General features: G+C 43.8%; 1 protein-coding gene across 1 annotated transcript in view; it reads right to left on the bottom strand.

Moving 5' to 3' along the window:
• The window catches only part of Kcnq1 (potassium voltage-gated channel subfamily Q member 1), a 310,859-nt gene that overhangs the window by 142,443 nt on the left and 149,063 nt on the right, over window positions 1-19,353 (bottom strand). The window contains exon 11 of the mRNA XM_036172121.1: window positions 11,982-12,102. Coding sequence (XP_036028014.1) covers window positions 11,982-12,102 — 121 coding nt within the window. The remainder of the gene's footprint in view (window positions 1-11,981; window positions 12,103-19,353) is intronic.

The raw sequence follows: 19,353 nt of genomic DNA, 5'->3' as shown, positions 1-19,353 counted from the left end.
TAACTTTCCTCCATTTCAGGTAATTTTTGATTTGATGAATGAAAAATGACAACAGTTCATCTTGCAGTTCATTTGTGTCTCTGTTGGTCTAAATGTTTTCTAATGCATATCTGCCTTGTAAACTAATTTACTTTTAAATTTAACTTAGATCCCATTCTGTGATCACATTTCATATTGCCAAAACTCTGCATTGGGGAAGGCTGAGTTATCTTGCTCTTTTCCAGAGCTGGTTTGGCTCCATCTGTTCTCTGGGAAATGACACAATGTTGACCTAAGAGAGGCCCTCACCTCTCCCTACTGAGTCCCAATGGTTGGGGAAGAAGCTGTGAGGCCATTCCCAGACCTGCCCATGCCCACTCTGGACATACCCATGGTATGCTTGTCTATGGACTCTGCCCTTGGCATCCCTCTTGCCCACCTGGGCTCTGGAAGAGAAGTTAGGCGGGAAGAGGCCAGCCGAGTACCCGCCAGTATAAGAGGAAACGGAGAGAAATAGCTCCAGTCAGCCCCAGAAGGGAGGCCTGGAAAAACTCTGCAGCTGGAGCTAACACAAAGGACTTTTCAGATCCTGCAGCCAAGGTGCCCAGTGCTTTTTTTTTTTTTTTTTTTTTTTTTTTTTAAATACAGCTATTAGGGTGACAAGCCTTTCTAAAGGCCAGCAATTGGCGAGAGTTTCCAGGAAGCTGGTCTGGCATGGGGCTGGGATCATAGCAACTTTTAACGAGTGAAGTTCAGAAGGAAGGAGTCATCAGGAAAGGTTTAAGGTTCAACAAACTTTTTGAATTATTTTGCAAAATGTTCTGGCTTTCCAATTCAAAGGCATGTTTCCCTGTGATGGTTTTAAGCCAGAGCTTATTTCAAAGGCAACACAGACTGCACGTTTCTGATTCATCCCCTGAAGATATTTGCCTAATCCTAGAGACAGACTTTGGAAGTGCCATCCAGTACCTGGAGACACTGGAGCCATATTACTATCTCTTCAAACAGCAATCCACCCATGTGTCTCTCCCCTCTACCAGTTTCTGTGGTTGTGAATACACACATGCGCACACCTTCCCTAATCAGGAAGCTAGTCTTTGCCAAAAGTGAATGGAATTCAGATTTCCAGAGGGTATTCTTGGTCTCCAGCTCCAATAGCTATCCGACGAAGAAAGATACTAGTGTGTGTATGCTGGGGCTGGGAGAGAGGGGCTTCCGTAACCATTCACATCTTTCTGGGCCCCAAGAAAAACCCACAACTGGCTGTGCTCTCCCTAGCCCCACCCAACCTCAGTACATTCCTTCCCTTCCTGAGCCCACCCTGGGTGGCCCCAGCAAACCAGCTTCCACTCCTCCCTCCCCACCAGTGGGGAGACCTAACCCATGTCCTCATTGAACAGCCAACAGTAAAAATGAAGGTCATACTCGAGTCCTAAACCGCTGAAAAGCATCCCCCCTCCCTCTTTGCCTGTTTCACCCCAGTAGGAGAATATACCCCCTTTCTCTGTCTAGCAGCCCAAAGGACTACTAAGCTTTCACACCTTCCTGTGATTGCTTCCAGGAAATCCTTCTAGCTTACTTCTGCCTATAACAAACTTTCTTGGGCCTGGAAATGAAGAGGCTGCTGTTTGGGCTGTTGTAGCCCTTCACCACTAGAACTTTCCAACATAGCAGGGGACTGTATCCCCACCTAAGCCTTCAAAGTCCTGGGATCTAGCATCCCCAGGAGTTGTACATTTATTATTATGTTTACATGGTTATTTGATTTGAGTCACAGTAGTGATCGGCAATGCAAGATAGACTGTCTGGCTGGTCATGCTAAATTTCTCCTTAGCCTAAGTTATTGAGCTCTTTATTTGTTTAGCTAGATAGGGTACAGGTACAAGAAAGACCCTTCTGTAGCCATCAGAATGAATGAGTGACTATGAGGGACATTTTAGTTTTATGCTCAGTTCAAAGGCCATTTCGAACTCCAATCCAACTGCTCTCTTTGTTTGCTAATGAGAATATTTTCAATGCCATAGCCTCCTGGGAGGCAGGGTTATTTCTCCTGAGTTTAATTCTGGGACTGGCCATTTCACTTGGTTCCAAGTGCTACAAGGTACTCAGCTTGCCTAGTCACAGTTGGCTGTATCTTCTGTCTCTGTCTCTAAGGCCCAGTCTGATCCCCTTGCTTGGTCAAAAAATTGTCCACTAGGATCTTTTGGCTGCTCTGTGATGTGTTAATTATGGCTTTCCTGGCCAGTCCCAGATCTCATCTTTAAGTATCTACATCATACCTCCACTTTACTAATTTCTCCTTCCAGGCAGAGCCTGCAGTAGACTTGTCCTCATTACCTTGGAAGCATCTTCTTATCCTAGTCCTTGCCTTTGAGTGTCCATTCAGATAGCTGGGATGCGGTACTTAAGGAAGTGCGCCAGGCAGCTAGCAGTAATGTAGTTGTTTGATCCATCCCTACTGTAGGTGATTTGACAGAATCAGAATCAGAGAAGAGATAGGTCCTACCAGAATAACAAAAGAACATAGGGGTAGGAGTTGAGGCATGCCTTCTAGCTCTGGTCCTGACATTAGGTGGCCATATACTCTCTCATCTCTCCCATTCTCTTGTCTTTCCATTGCATGATACCTCCAGAGATGTTGTAACCCAAACCCAGGCCGCATGGTCTGCTGAGGTACTGTGATAGGGCCATTGCCCAATGATGAGGCAGTCTGGTGAAGAAAAGCCTGATAGCAAGGAGAATCTAAGGGAAGAATATCTTAGTGAAGCCCTTAGCCTCTGGGGTGGACAGCTCTATCCCTACCCCCTAGACCCTGCATGTTGAGTTCAGTCAAGCCTGGAGCCTTTTGCTAAGCATCACTCCACTGAAGGTCACCCATATCCTCCCCTAGGCTCCTACTTATGGCTGGCCTATCATTGCCATGTCCTTGAACCTGTACCTGGAGCCCACACATCCAGCTGGCAGAGTTCATAGGGCAGGTTTTTTTGTTCGTTCGTTTTTCTGAAAAAGAGCATTTCAGTGTTTTCAGACTAGCACAGTTTCAATTTATTTTAACAAATCCAAGCTGAGTGGTGGTGGTACACACTTTTAATCCCAGTACTTAGGAGGCAGAAGCAAGAGGATCTCTGAGGCCAGTCTGATCTACAGAGTTCCAGGATAGCCATGACTATACAGAGAAACCCTGTCTCAAAAAAGTAAAAAATCCATATACAAACCAGAGGGAAACAAAAGCAAGCCTATCTCCAAAAGGTGCAAGAGGGAGAATTAGGCAAGAGAAGAAAGATCTCCTTGAAGCAGAGAACACTGGGAGTTGGCTCACACATATGGCCTAAGTATAGATAAGGCCAGGGTAAGGGGACAGGTCCAGAACACATGAGCACTTTAAGTCCTGATCAGACCTTTACCCTAACTTTTTCACTTCAGGTGCAGAGGCCAGCTATCAAGGAATAATACTGGGGCCCAGAGGACGGCTGCCTAGGGCTACCTATCTCAATGGACCTTTTTCTTTTGGGGTAGCAAGTTTAGGCCCTAATGCAGGATATGTGGACACCCCACTTCTTCAATACCTTCTATTACCTTGCAAATTCAGCTTTGTTTCTGCTTTGGTTCTCCAATAGGCACCACAAGCCACTGTTAGGGCAGAGTTATACTTTGAGTACAGTGCAGTCTGATCTTATATGAGGGCTTAGAGTCAAGAGTCCTCAAAGAAAAACCAGGTAGAGTAAAAATTATCTCTTAAAACATTTTGAATTGCACCCCTCCCTAATAATCCCCCTCAGAGCCTTTTGCATTACTCCCTTCTGAGTTGCTTTCATGTCACCCTGGTCTCTCATGGAGTCAGCTAGACTGGAAAGACTTAGAGTCAGACCTCTGCTAGCCAGTCATTGCCAAGGACATGTATTTCAGGTGTGGCTTCTGCCCAGAACTTCTGAACTATCCTAAAAGGGGTATAAAAAATAGGCATAAATGCTGAGTGGGTGGCTTTGGGACCCCATGAGGAAGGAGCCTGGGAGGAAAGGGCAACCTAGTCTATGAAATTTAGAGATGTTCAGAGTGGCCTGTAGGCCAGTGAAGGCTCTTGGCTTCTTTATGTGGTAATACCAGGTCATGATATACTTAAGAGGCTGAATTCACAGAATTCTCATGACAGAAGGTAATCAGATGACAAGTGCCCAAACCCACATGGGCTGTTCAAATCTACACAGTGGGTCACAGAATTTCATGTGTTACTGTTCCAGTGCCGGCTCATTACTTCAACCTGACCTTTACAAAAGGAGACTTGGGCTCTTGCAGGGACAGGGTGTCTCAGAAGGAGCCTGGTTCTGCCAGTGTTTCTTGTGTGATAGTAGCAAGTTTTTGTCCTTCATGAATCTAACTTCTCCTTCTATGAAGCTGAGGACTGACTCATTAAGTGTTCTTCAACCTACCAGGATGTAAGTTAAGTATGTTGGCCAACTGTAGCATCTACCACCAACCCTAGCACCAGAAGTTCAGCACAGGCTAGCTCATTCTTAGCACTGAAAGCCACAGTTTGTGAGTACTGTGGTCACATTTGGATTTATCTTTTCAACAGAGAGGTTGCTATAATTCCCCTATGACTTGCAGGACCAATGGAAGGTAGGATATACAACTTATCTCTCTCTGTAGTCTGTCTGAGGGTAGGTGTTTGAGTTGTCAAGTCAGCCCAGTGATGATGGAATCAAATGACAGAAACACACAGGGGCATCTACAACTGCCAGTCTTCTGATCCCACCTCCAACTTCCTCAGAGCAGAAATATTGGGGCCAGGCCCCTGCCTGTATGTCTTTTAACAGGAGTCAAAACAGCCCATGAGCCCCTTTCCCAGCTACTTAAGGCTTTAGTCAGGATCTGTAGACTTGCCCTGTTTGTCACCTTACTCCAGATCATCCTGGAGCCTGATACTCTTCAAGTCTTCAAGTTCATCTTGTTTAGGACAGCACTTGGGATACAGCCTCACTCATTTGTGTTCTGTGGAAAATCATTACCTTGCAGTTTTTAAAGCTTTTGGGTCAAATAAGCAATAACCTCATGGGGTCTCTTGTCACAAAGGGACATTTTATACTAACATTTATCCCAAAATCAGGTGTATGGCTAGATATCTGACCCCATTGCTGAAATTTATATACCAATACTGAAAGTTACATTCTCAGTGTGTTAATACACAAGGGGAACTGTAGCTCATAGAAGTTAAGAAATTACTGTAGGGTCCTGTGAGCAGGATTGAATGACCCAAGCTTGCTAGGGTTTCCTGGAAGATACTGCTTGGTCATTGTGAGCCTACATCAAACCTAAGCTTCCCAGGGTTTCCTGGAAGACACTGTTCTTAGCCATTGTGAGCCTCACCAAACTCAACCATCAACTGATAAGTTTGAAAAGCTGTGATATACAGAAAACAACAGGACACAGAAAAAAAAAAAAAGATAGATGATATAACTAACTGCAGGACAAATCAGGCCTGAATTCCCAGAGCCCTGAGAGGGTAGATAACCCTTTTCTCGTGCCCATCTAGAGGACCATTGCAGAGGGCATTTTTTCATAGACACTGGTAATGTATACGTTGAAGCAAAGGCCTTACAGAGACAGCAGAGCTAGTCACGAGGATGAACTGTGGGGCTCTGCATATCCCAGCCCTCAAGTCCTTCTGGTAAACTGCAATGCTAGTGAAAGGGTAACACTGGCCAAAGAACAACCTGAATCTGATAAGTGGAACTGAGGAGAGTCCAGGAATAGAACCATCTGCCCACAGTGAGCTGATTTGTAGTGATATGCCGATAGGGCAGGGTAGTGGGAAAAGGATGATGCTGCATCAGACTGGATGTCCAAGTGGAGGAAAAAGCTTATCTTGACCTTGACTTCACACAGGACACAAAAATTGATTCCAGATGGACTGCAGATCTATATGTGAAAGGTGAGCTTTTAAAGCTTTAGAACAAACCAGAATATCTTTATGACCTTGGAGTAGTCAAAGTTTCTTAAGTAGGACATAAACAATACTATCCAGAGAGGAAATGTTTGATTAACTGGGCCACATTAAAATTAAGACCTTCTGTTCATCAAAAGACACCAAGTGAGGGAGCAAGACAGTCTGCAAGGGGGGCAGTATTTAGAATACATGTGTGTATCTGTGTATCTGATAGATGACTCCTACTCAGAACACCCAGAACATAGACAAAACTGCAACTGAAGAACAGCTCTCAGTATAAGATGTGGACATCCTACAGAGAATGTAGAATGGGACTCAGCTCACTGCAAATGACAATTACCATTTGATGCCACCAGATACCCATCAGGAAGGCTGAAAAGGAAACGGTGAAGATTCGTGTGTGTGTGTGTGTGTGTGTGTGTGTGTGTGTGTGTGTGTGTGTGTGAAGATGGAGAGAAACTAGAATATTCACATGCTTCTAAGCAAGAGTAAAAATTGGGGTGGCTGCTATGGGAAACATCCAGTCACTCAGTTACCCAGCACTTCTACCTTAGGCATGCGATTAGAAGAGACAGCCATAATAGACATAATAACAGACACATGAATAGAATATTCCTAGTAACTCACTACCAAAACCTGCCCAGTGGCTATGGGTAGTAAAATGAATACTTGAAGCACAGGCCACACAAGAGTGGAAGCCAGAGAGCACCGGGTCTTGGGACCACTGTTTTCTTCAGCCCTACAAGGGGGTTTTCAGACATCAGTGAATGAAAGTGCCAGAGACAAGGGTGTATGTGCTGTGTGATCCATCTGTGTAGATTTCAAACACAGGTAAAGCTGACTATTGTTGCGGAAGGTGAACTTATGGTTGTTCGTGGCATGTCTGATAGGAAGTGAGATCCATAGGGCTTCCTGGAGATTGTGCTGCTTTCTCTGGATGCTTGGGTCTCAAGTAGGGAAAATGCATCAAGTTTGCACTAAGATCTCTTTTGGTGTGTTCACTTTCTACTATAAGTTTATAGCACAATGCCCTGTAGAACACTATTTTCTGAGCTTTACTAGAGATACAACCTAGGGAGATAGAGGAACTGGGCTTGCTTCCTGGCTACCACCTTGCTTAAAAGGGTATGTTACTCCAGTACCCCAACCATACCATCTTGGAGCTCTGTCTTTAGCAGGCTCTATAGTTCAGTTTCCACCTCCAGCTCTAGTCAAAGCACACAGGAGATGTGTTTGGGGCCTCTCTTCTGTTGTTTGGTATCACTAGTGTAGTATGTGATCGTACATACTACTGCTCTCCACTGGCATCCATTTAGCCAGTGTGGTCCTCTCTCAGAACAGTTCTAGGAGGTTTCTGCATCCCTTTCCTGTGCTTGGATGGAGGAAGTGAAACCAGGGAAGGTTAGGGGCCACTGGGGGCTGCCTGCAGCTGGGCCAGTGCAGGCTGGGAGCCAGATTGAGGGCATCTGATTCCCAGTCCCGTCTCTTTCCCACTGAGCCACTCCGCCTCGCTTTTAATTTAATTAGAAGAACATTTAATCCCCCGTGCATTTCAGAGACGGGTTTGAGCCTGGCCAGGGCCGTGTGGGGCTCTGACAGGGATCCTGTGACTCATACAGCCTTGCACAGCCTTCCCGGGAGGGCTCCCATGAGGCTTCTTTGGCACCTTGTGCAGACAGAGGTGGTCTGGAGATTCACAGAAGACAGGACACTAGTCTGGAAAGACAAACTGGTCTCATCTGTTCTTGACAAGCCCCCTTCCCTATTCTCCTGGACACTGCCCTCAACATGGCCTCTCAATCTTCTCCCATCAACATTTGCAGGCTGAGAAGCTAAGTAAGAGAAATGGGTGCTCACTGAGGTGCCACAGCAGGCCCTGATTGTCTCCAGGCCCTGAACATCCCAGGCAAAACTGTCCCATCAGAAGAGCTAGCCTCCTGATCCACTAATGCCCCCCCCCCCCTTTCCAGAAGGCATAGGCTGGCCCCAGCCTCGCTGACAAATGCAGAATTCAGGAGACATTAGTAGTGATGTGGATGAAAGCCAGGCCACAGCGGGCCTCCCTGGAAAAGAGAAACTCAAACGTCTTGGCGTGAGATTCTGCAGGGTCCAGGAGAAAGTTGAAGACATGGAAATTCTAATTAACGTACGTGGGGCTGGTTTTGCTCAAGGATTTTTGAAGCTGTCATGTCATAAGAGGCCCGGCAAGCACATGCTCGCCCGGGAGGTGCTTATGGGCACCTGGTGGGATTCTTGCAATGCCCTAGCCTGAGTTCTTACTTTCCCTCTGTCCTCTAGACTTTCCTCCACCCACCTTAGTGAACTAGGTGGCCCCTGAATGCTCCCTCCCACCCCCAGAGTGGAATGACAGGCTGGTTGGTAAATAAAAGTTGAGGCTCCCAGTTGAAAATGTCACAACAGAAAAGTCAGAGGGAGTCAGGAACCAACTTCTTAGAAGAAACCTTCAGGGAAACTGCATGACAGAGCCAGGATAGGCTACAGGCTGCTGTGTTTATGGTAGGCTTGGCCTTTGAGGGTGCTCATCTTGGGTATCCTTGTGTGACCAATAGGGCAAAGGTGTGGGTTCTAGGCAAGTTCTGATTGGTTCATCAGCTGGAGGGTGGAGGTGAAGCAGCAGTGGGCAAAGCTCACCAAGGCCACACCCAGGTACTATCCTTTAGCTTTAAGCTTTGGGCTCATGTCCTGGGCCCCATGTCTCAGCATCCATGGGAGCTACCTGGAGCCCTTATTTCATTTCAAGTAAGGCTAGGGATGTATTTTCTGTGTCAGAGTAGAAGTGGCAGTCTTGGGGTTCTCTTGTCCTGGAATGTGGGGAGTGTTGGAAAAGGAGTGACAAGAGGAGCCATGGACATTCTGCTCTCTACCAGCCCCAGGCTAAGAGTCAGGGAGCTGTCACTTGGGCGCTTGAGGACAGCCTCAAGAAAATGTGAGAGGTGTTCCTGAGGAGACGGAAGACGACTGAGCAGACACTGGAAGATGCATGTGATTCTGATGGCTACAGGAGTGATGAGGGCATTTCATCTGGTGGGATACCACACAGGGCAATGGATGCATACAAGCCCTTGCCAGTTACCTACAATAAGCAGGGTCCTGGGGACTTAACCTAACTATTGGATGTAAGGCTACTCCCATATCTATGGTAGTTCTTCCACATGTTGGCAAAAGTCTCTATTCTCTATTTCATAGTAGGCCCTTAGAAACCTGGAGTAAGACTTTGGGTAGAGGACTCGTGTTGAGGGAGCTTGGAGAGTACAGGGCTCCCTTCCAATGATGTTAGAATCAGGAAGACAGCATCTGACTGAAATATGTATGCAAGTCTGAGGCCCAGCTGCACAGAGCTGGATAAGGCCCGGGAGGTACTCAGGGAGCTGCTGGTGCTTGCCTATTGAGCTGGGGTCAGAGAAGCTGCCTTGTCTTCTCAGCCAGCACCCTTCCCTGTTTGCCAGCAGCTCTCTATAGTTTCAGTAGGCCAGCATGTTGGCCTCTCTGTCCCCAAACTATCAGTGGCCAATAGGCTCTGAAAAAGAGGAGCTTCACCCAGCCCCAGGGACCTTCCCATAATCAAGGCTACAGTGACCTCACCTCCCTGGGGCCCCTGGGTGGGGAGAGCTTGAGATGGAAACAAAATGTGTCTTTATTTATGCTTTTAATTTGAATTCTGGAACTGACCCAGCATAGTAATACATTTAACATCAGTAAAATGCAGAAGAAAAATGGATCTGTTTTTTTCTGCAACTGCCTCCCACCCACTCTGCCCCCCCTGCAAGACCCTAGTACACATCTCTGTACTGGGAGACACGTACCAGGGTGTGTGCCTCTTTTTTCTGTGTGTGTTCATAGGGCCAGTTGCCCACAGGAGCCATGCTGCATCGCTGAGCTGCTGGAGCCTAGCTTAATTACAGACATCAATCAACAAGCTGACTGTGCAAGAGGCAAAGGAATGCAGTCCTGGTGTGGGCACATAGACCCCATACACAGTGCCCACGATGGCCTATCTGTTCCCCCAGGATGAGGAGGGGTCTTGGAAAGGCCAGTAGTCCTGGGGAGCACATAGAGTTCTAGGACCCAGACATACACCATGCCTGTGGTCATCCTCTTTGCTAAGACTTCTAGCAAGGATGGCACTTGACTTCTGAGGATGTGGGTGTCCAGATTCTTTGATGCTTCAGCCCTGACCCCCAGCTCTGCTTTGACCAGATTGTATCTCTTTTCTGAAACCTATGATCTCAGTTCCTACCTTAGGTCTTTTTACTCAGTACCATCATGGGCTCCTTTCATACCCACCCACCTTCTCAGGTTGGCTCACTTCCAGCTGTTACATTTGGAAGAAATTGCCCTAGAAATGGCCTTAGTGTGTTCCTGGGTGGGGACTTGACTGGGTAAAAGACTGTCTACCTCCTACTCAGAGAGACTCCAGGAGTGCTGGCCTGAGAAGAGCTGTGGTATCTGGATAGATGGTAACATACTAACTAAGCATCATTTGTATCTCTGAGGCTCTGTTACCTCAGAAGGGAGATCAGAATTGGACTAGTACTCAGCAGTGTTGTCTTACTGGCTTAGGGCTGCTTCTGGAACAGATGGGCAATGTTTGACTCTAGGAGCTTTGAGTGTACTAATACCAGCACTAATACTCCAAAGGGATGATTGATTGTGGGGCAGCTATAGGTTGAACTGTGGGCTTGTATCTCTCCTCTCCTCTGGGACCCCGTTGGGGCTTTCCTTCAGGGGCTTCACTGTGAGACATGTTTGTCCATCTGGATGGATGATTTGTTGAGAGCCCTGCCCTCTTTTGATGAAACTGCTTTTGTGTCTGGAGGCTACTCCATGGCCATAAGAATAAAATGGAATGGGTACCAACAAGAGGTGAGTGATCAAGAGGACAAGAAGGCTGAGTGGCCTCTCTAGGCTTAGGCAATTCTCTAGGGCCTATTTATTAAGGTTGCCATGGTGCTACTTATCATCCCTACTCCTAGCAGGCACTGTCATTGCATGTAACACCAACCACAAGACACTAGTATTTATACTTTGAGTCCTCTCATGTCCTAGATGATCATAATCATCCCTTCTGACAATCCTTCCTTCCCCTAAGATGGCTTCAACTTGGCTATCTGGTTACTTAAAAAGACCTCAGCACCAGTTTCTTCAGTTACTGCAAAGTCAAGCCCACACCCAGGAAGATAGTAAAGACAAGAAATCTAGGCATAGGCTAGAAGCATTATGACTAAGTACACAAGGCTAAGGACATGAGTTTTAGTAGAAAGAATGAAAGCATCCCAGTATGTAAATCCCAGGAGGACTAAGGGTGTGGCACTAACACCCTGACACCAAGACACTTTTCCAGGGGAGTACTCGGTGATGCAGTGGCCAGAAGGATTCTGAATGGCCTGCTTCTACCACATGGCTGCCTCTATACTGGGCTTTGGGAACATTTGAGTCACATGTTGCAGATAAATCATACCATGGCGAGGTACTGGGAATTGGCCTGGTGATGCTGTGATGGGGGCCCCAACAGGGAAGAAGATGGGCATGTGTCCCAGGCCAGCTGTGTCTCAGGGGAAGGCCAACTGGAAGGCGTGGAAAATCAGCCATTTCCTCCACCTGAAGGAGCCCTTGGGGACAGTAGCGGCAACTGGCAGACAACACCCAGCATCTGCCCCATGGCTTTGGCCAAAGTTCCATGGGGAATGCTAAAAAACAAAGTTGACTCTTTTAAAGGGGTGGTGGAGGGGAGAAGGGGAGAGAAAAACTATTTTCTCAGACACTCACAGCATGAAAACAAGTGGAAAATGATCAGCTTAGTTTTCCATAAGTCAAAACAAGAGGATCATATTTCCAGATTTGGTGGGAAAGCCCCTGCTCTCCTCTCCTGCCCAAGCCATGGCCAAATCCAGCAGCTAGTGGCCCCAGGTTCTTCAGGGTAGGCAGTGAGTTCTGGGTACTGAGTGAATAGACTTGCATCGCAGCAAGAGAATGAGCTCTGCTCTATGCTAGAGCAGTTCCCTGGAGCCCCAGCCTCTGTGGGCAGATGGACACTCACTGTGACACATGGGTGATGGGCGTCAGCAGTGTCTCCCCTTCCAGGTCCAGGTCCTCAGCAAAGCTGTTTGTTCTCAAGAAATGGGGTGTGCTTACTTCCAGCAGTGTAGGGCTCTTCCTTACTGTGGAGAAGGTATGGGGACAGTTCATTAGGTTTCAGTAGAAACTCGATCATGAAGGGGCTCCAGAGCTGGACAGAACTAGACTCAAATGCCCACCTCAAGCTGCTATTGCTATGGGATAAAGCTGTCAGGTGAAGAATGGAGACAAAGCTTAGAAATTTCAGCCTCACTCATCAGGTTTACATTGAGTGGAGTGGAATAGGTGAATGGGTATTCAGATTGGTCCCCAAGTACCTGGGGCCTCAACATCCTAGACTGAGTGATTAAAGGCTGGTACGTTCTCCTCAGTGTGGTAACTGCCCTGGAGTTGAGCTCCCGAACTGAGGACCTGACCTATCTCAGGTTCTGGGCCTCTCACTAGCTTCACACAAAACATTTGTGTCAAGAACAAATACAGGCACTGACTCCTAGTATTGTGCTGACAGATCAATGGGCCGGGCAATAAAGGGTGCTAGTACCTCTGTTTATCATGATACAAACTGAATTCCTTGCTTTGGCCATGATGCTGTACTAACCAGGTGCTCTTTGAGGGAGGCCCTCCAATTGTCCCAATAGATGACTTCATATAGCTCAGGAGACTGATTCAGATCAGTCTACAAAGGGTGTTCCAGTTTAGTAGTGTTTGCGCTCAACTCACTTTTCATTTAAAGTGTTTGATGTAGAGCAATTGAGTACTTCTAACAAGTGGAATAATGCAAAATTCACAGTGGTCCTCAATTATAAGAGTCACCTGCCAGGCAGATCCCTGGCTCCTGGTTTTTATTCATCTTGATAGCACATATGACGTTATACACTTGAATGAACCTCTATTCTTGTCAGTTTTTTCTTATTGTTCTGCAACATGCTTTTCTCCAGGTACACAGTTATGCATCTAATGATTTTAGCAGCATAGTAGCCCATAATTTAGATTACAATTTACTTACTCATCCTATATTTTATGGACATTAAGTGTCATAGTTCTATGCCAATCAGGCAGTGATGCAATGTCCATCTTCACTGTTAAAAGCTGTTGACACACTGGGTCAAGTGAGATGGTGTGTCTTTGGTAGTATTAGTAAGTATTTTGGATTGTTCTTGTAAATTGTAGCAATTTTCTTCTCCTCCAACTTTCCCACTCTTTGCATGGCCCATTAAGCATGGATAAAAACAGATTTTCTCATTTTAAAAATTGCTACTAATTCTTTGAGAATTTCATATAATGTATTTTGATCATATTCACCCTATCTCCTCCCAGATCAATCCTCATCTACCTTCTAAATCCCCAACTTTGTATTCTCTTGTTTTAAAATTTAATAACGCATCAACTTCAGTTTGTGCTGTTCATATACTTCTAGGTGTGGGGGCCATCCACTGGAGTGTGGTTGGCCTGCTAGGAGTCAGACTGTTAAAGAAAAACTGACTCTCCTTCCCCAGAAGCCACGAACTGTCCATAGCTTATCAAGAACCTCTTGGAGTTCATGAACTTCTTCCCACTCAATAATAGAATGTTGACTGACTTGATCCTGTGTAGATATTCGTGCAGCTGTGTTGTCATGTTCAGAAGTCAGTTCTAGTCTTCTTCTATAGTCTTTCCATCCCCTCTTCTACAGTGGTCCTGGGCCTTGGGGAGGGGATGATTTTGTCATTTTTCACCTTCACTGACTGCTTTCTGGCATGTTTGGGAGTCTTCTTGAAAAATTGCCTGTTAATATTATTTGCTTGGCATTTAAAGGAGCTTTTAATTCATTAGAGATAATAACCTTGTGTTACATAAAGCATAAATGTCTTCTTTAGTCTATTTTTGGCTTTTTAACACTATGTTGCTTTATCACAGAGACTATCTTGTTTTTTTACAGTGATACTTCTTTTGCTTTATGAAATAAGTTTCCCACATCTAATACAGCAGTCTTTCACATTTATTTTCAATACAAACATACACATGTGGGCATACATTTGTATGTGTATGAATTTTTACACAGTTAGCATTTATGCCAATGCAAGGGATGTGTAGTGGTCATAAAATGGAAATTCAAGACATACTATGTGTAGTCTTACTTCTTAAAAAAAAATCTGAAATATAACATAAAACTCAAAGAAAATTTAAGAAAACATAAAATTCTCTAGGACTTTAGGTTTGACGGTGGATTGAGCTACAACACCAAAAACTTAATCTGAAAGAGGAAAAAAAAAATCAACTTTATCATAATTAGAAACGAATTATTGTTGCAACAAGTACATTTTGCCAAGCAGTAGAAGAAGCAAGGAGTAACAACAGGCTTCATTACCGTTAAAATTCTTTGCATTGTGAAGACAAGGACACCAATCACAGATTTGCTGCACATCATTTACTTATTCAAGGACTTATACTCAGAGCATTAGAAAGAAGAATGCTCATAATTTGACAATAATGAAACAAACAATCCATTTTAAAAGTGGATTACAAGGACTGGAGAGATGGCTCAGCAGTGAAGAGTACTGACTGTTCTTCCAGAGGAACCAGGTTCAATTCCCAGCACCCACATGGCAGCTCACAGCTCTCTGCAACTCCAAGATCTGACACCCTCACACAGACATGCATGCAGGCAAAACACCAATGCACATAAAATAATAAATATTTTTTTAAAATGGGTCACAAATTAACATGTAAAATTGTACTCAGCCAAAGCCCATTGTCTTTATGGAAATTCCTATTTACATAGGAATTCACCTATTCCATTCCAATTAAAGCCACAATGAGATAACACTGAAAATTATCATGAACATGGAAAAAGCATAAAACCAAAGACATTATAACAGCAAGCAGTCAAAGGAAGCAAAATGACTACAACCCTAGTGTGCTGCTGGCAGGAATGCAAAGTGACACAGCTTATGACCAAAGTGTATGGAACACTTATGTTCACAAAAACTTGCACATGAATATACATATAACAATTTCACCTCTAATTGCAGAAAACAAGTAACAACCAAAGGTGTCTTTTCAACAGCAAAATGGATAAACAAATCGTGATGTATCTGTTCCACCTATGCAATGGGATAATATTCAGCAACAAAACAAGATGAAGTGAGGGGTCCTACAACAGCATAGATGAATCTCAAGTGCATTTTGCTGAACATTAAAAGAAGCAAGGTGTAACAGGATGTATACGGCATGATTCAGTTTGTAGGACATTCTTGAAGAAGTAAAACAATTCAGGCTGTGAAACAGTTCAGTTTCTGTTAATGTTTTGGGGGAAAGGAGTACTTTAAAAGGCTCCAATCAAAACATTTTTATGTGAAGAAACTTCTTTGTATGATATTTAAAGCATTTGTCAAAATCCATAGGACCATCCAAATTCCAAGGAAATGTTCCTGTATACAAATGGGGGAAAAATCAACCAGAATATTGGAGGTCCCTGGGACAGAAAGTACACCATGATGAGTGGATTCTGTCTTGCAAATACATGACACAGCACTGAAAAGAGACAGGGGAAAGGAATTGGTCTGTTGCTTTTAAAAAGAATGTTTGGATTGGATATTAAACAACTAAAAGAAATACTGTCATAAACACAATATTCAAGTAGGTAAGTTTGTTTCATACAGGTGTACTACATATCCAGTGTTATACAAATAGTAACTGTACTAGTAAATGGGGACAAAGTAAGAATGAATTATTTGATCAGAAACAGTATAAACTCAGGGTTAGATGCATACAACAAAACATGGATGTGTATAGACTTCAATTATGGACGTACAATTTCTTATTTCTATCTGCTGAAAGGAGATGTAAATAGTGACCCTTTTATGTCAAGGAACACATTCAGTGTCCAGATCACATTTTCTAACAGTTAGTTCTCCAGTAAAGGCAAATATGGCTCTTTAGAAGAATGGACACTTCTGAGACTAGCACAGGGAAACTACAAGATGAACCTGAAAGGAAGTAAATGGAAGGCATGTCAGAGAGGCTCATGTCAAAGCTAGAAAAAGTTGAGCAACAAAACAATACTTGATTATACCTGAAAAATACAAATTGCCAAGTCCATGTTTATAAACAAATAATTGAAAAAGAAATGAAGGGTTTTCTTTCAGAATGATTCCTATAAGTGTAGAAGGAATGAGTTAATTAGGAGTATGCCATAGAAATGCTTGCTTCAAGAAAGATCCATGGGTGAATGCTAAAATTAGTAGGTGAAATCTTAAGTAGAAACTTCAAAGCCTTCCCTCCCCATATTTTTTCCCAGTGACATTGATTGAATCCAGGGCTTTGTGCATGCTAGACAAGCATTCTGCCACTAAGCTACATCCTCAGTCCCAAAATAAATTTTAATTGCTTGTGATTTTAACACATTCACAGAGTCTCTGATACTCTCCTGCAAGAGATAGAGTAAAATTCCTCATTCCCTGAATGTTGGCTAGACCTGGTGACTTGCTCTTAAGGACTAGGTATAATAAAGAGGAAACAGTTACAATGAGCTACTTACCCATGTAGTCAAGGTTAACACTATTAGCAATAGATCATGCTGATGGGAGAAAAGCAAAGCACCTTGCCTTAATGACATCCACCAAACCTGTAAACCTATTCTAATTTTGGGAAAACATTAGACAAACACAGAGTAGCAATGATACAGGATGAGTATTCTTCAAAAGCAATCAAAGCCAATAAGTTGCAGGCCATAGGATACTAAGGACCTGATGAATGAATGTAATGGTTAGACAGGCCCTTGGAGCATGAAGTAGTTAAACTGGGAAAATGACTAAATTATAGCTTAACAGTGTTGTATCAATGTTAATTGTTTTTAGTTTTCATCAATGTAAAATGGTTATTATAAGATACTGCAGTAAAAGGTACATGGTAAAACTATTTTTGCTTTTCTTCTACAAGTATATTTAATATATATGCAAATAAAACATACACAAATTAAAAGTAAAAAGAAGCAGAATGGTAGAAAAGAATCTTAAGTATATAAAGATAGATTAAAAACTATGGAGAAAAGCACAAAACCTTAAACAGAAACAATGACAAAGGTAAACAAAACTGCCTTTATTCTATTGACACATATATTCAATCCAGAAAAAATTCTTCCCAAATCTTAATGAAAACTAAGGCTTATGTGTGAACACCTTGACAAGCTGGTTCTAAAATTTATTTGGAAATGTAAATGACTAGGAAAAAGTAATATTCTTCAAGTATAGTGTAGCTAATTTGCTTATCAAACACAAGTACTTCTACACAGCGATCATTAATATAGTGTGGTTCAAGGGCAGATTAACAGGCTAGTAGGACAGAGCTAGTTGTCAGAAAATAGCCTGTACATGTACTTGCAGTGTATTAAAGACATATCTTGAGATGGCCTTTTCTATAAAACATTCAAGGGCAATGGAAAATGCACTTGGGGAAAACACTAAATTGGACCTGTAATTTTCTTACACCATACATCAAAAATTCATTCTTGGCATTCCAGGGGATTATAACAAGCAAAGCTAGAAGGTCCATATGACTGAATATAGAAGAATATCTACATGACCCTAGGGTGAGGATAATTAAGAAGCAACAATCAAAAAGGAAAATATTAGTTTTATCACATTCAGAGTCAAAACTTAAATATCTAAATACCTTTTAAATAGCAAAAAGAGAACCAAAATAATAAAACATAAAAACTTGAGCAAATCAGCAAGAAAAATAACCAGGCCTGGGGCTGCAGATCTGTAATCCCAGCTATTTGGGAATCTGAAGCAGCAGGACCATTAAGACATTGCCTGGGCAACAGTGAATCAAGACAACTCTAAAAAAGCAGGACCCTGTCTCAAAGAATAAAAAGGGAGCTAGAGATAGCTCAGTGGTAGAGTGCTTTCCTACTGTGCATAAGACCTTAAGTTTAAATCCCTAGCACTGAAGAAAATGATCTAACCAAAAAATAAGCAAGACACATCCCCCCAGGGGAAAAACAAAAAACAAAAAACAAAAGCCATGAGAGAAGAAACCAAAAGCCTGATGAGCTTATGGAAAGGTGTTGTGCCGACTAGCAATCAGGGAAATGTAAATAAACTCAGGAGCTCATGGCCCATGGGGGCCAGCGGCAGACTTCCAGCAGGAAACTACACAGACATTACTTAGTCATAGCTGGGAGAAGGGCTCTATGCCCATGACATCCTCAGAGAGACTAGGGAAAGACCGGTAAACCTTGAGGAATGTGTGCACATGAAGAGGCCCACAGGTCTGGGACTTGGTGGGAGTGTGTTACCATTCCCATTTTAGAGACTCAGGGCTGAGATTCAAGTGCACTGGGTTATATTATACACTTGTCAAGTCACAGCTAAAACTTCATCCAGGATTCAAATGTTCTTTTGGAAAAAAGGAAAGAAAAAGAACATAAATACATATTTCAATACTTGCATCACTTGTATACAGAAGAAAGGAACAGCAAAGAGGTGGCTGGAAGAAGGGGCTGTGTTCTACACACCCAGAATGACAAGTGCTATCTCCAAGCCTTATGGCCCAGGGTGAGCCCCTGAACCCCTGAGAAAGGCTCAGTCCTGGTATTAGGAAATGAAAATGTGCACATCGGTTGGCGGTCCAGAGAGGGTGGGGCCTGCACCTGCCAGAGAGGAATGTGGACTCTTTGGTTTAATCCTGGGACGGGTTCATGGGGCCCCTGCAGTGAGGGTCAGAGAGGGCCTCAGCACAGTTGTTTTTCCAAATCAAAAGGAAAGACTGTTGTCTGCTAGGCATGTTTCAGAGACTATGGGGGTACCTCCTCTTCCATGAGGAAACAGTCAAGACTGCCACCCCCTCCCCACTGGATCTATACTCAGAGCCAGATCAGACATCTTAAAAACTCTGGAAGGGAGTTAGTAGGTTAGGGATTCAAATTATAGACATTGGTGCTGCTCCTCTTAGGCAAGAGCTTGGAATTATTGTGTTCTAAGAAGCCCCCATTGGTCACCCCATCTCTGAAGAGCCCAGAGTTTGTCTTTTATAAAGATGTGAAAAGATAGCCCTATGGTACTGCAGAACAAACTGTGAGACCACAGTGAATGTGACAAGGGTAGCTCACCTAGACACTTAGATCCTGCAAAAGGACACTAGAACAATGTCAGGTGTTCTCTGCTGAACCAACCAGTGTCAGAGTACCTGGCCCTGGAGGAAAAGTACTCTTTCCTAGTGACAGTGAAGTCACATTTTCCTAAAATGGTCCCAGTTTTGATGCTTTCATTCTTTGGCTGCTTCTGTCTTGTCAGAGCCAGAATCTGGACCTAAGTGTGCAGGGCAGAACAAAACAATTTTGTTTTCTAGGA

Source organism: Onychomys torridus, chromosome 1, assembly GCF_903995425.1.
Source record: "Onychomys torridus chromosome 1, mOncTor1.1, whole genome shotgun sequence".
NCBI lineage: Eukaryota > Metazoa > Chordata > Mammalia > Rodentia > Cricetidae > Onychomys > Onychomys torridus.
The sequence above is the reverse complement of the archived record's forward strand: the minus strand, read 5'-3'. Positions and strand labels throughout refer to the sequence as shown.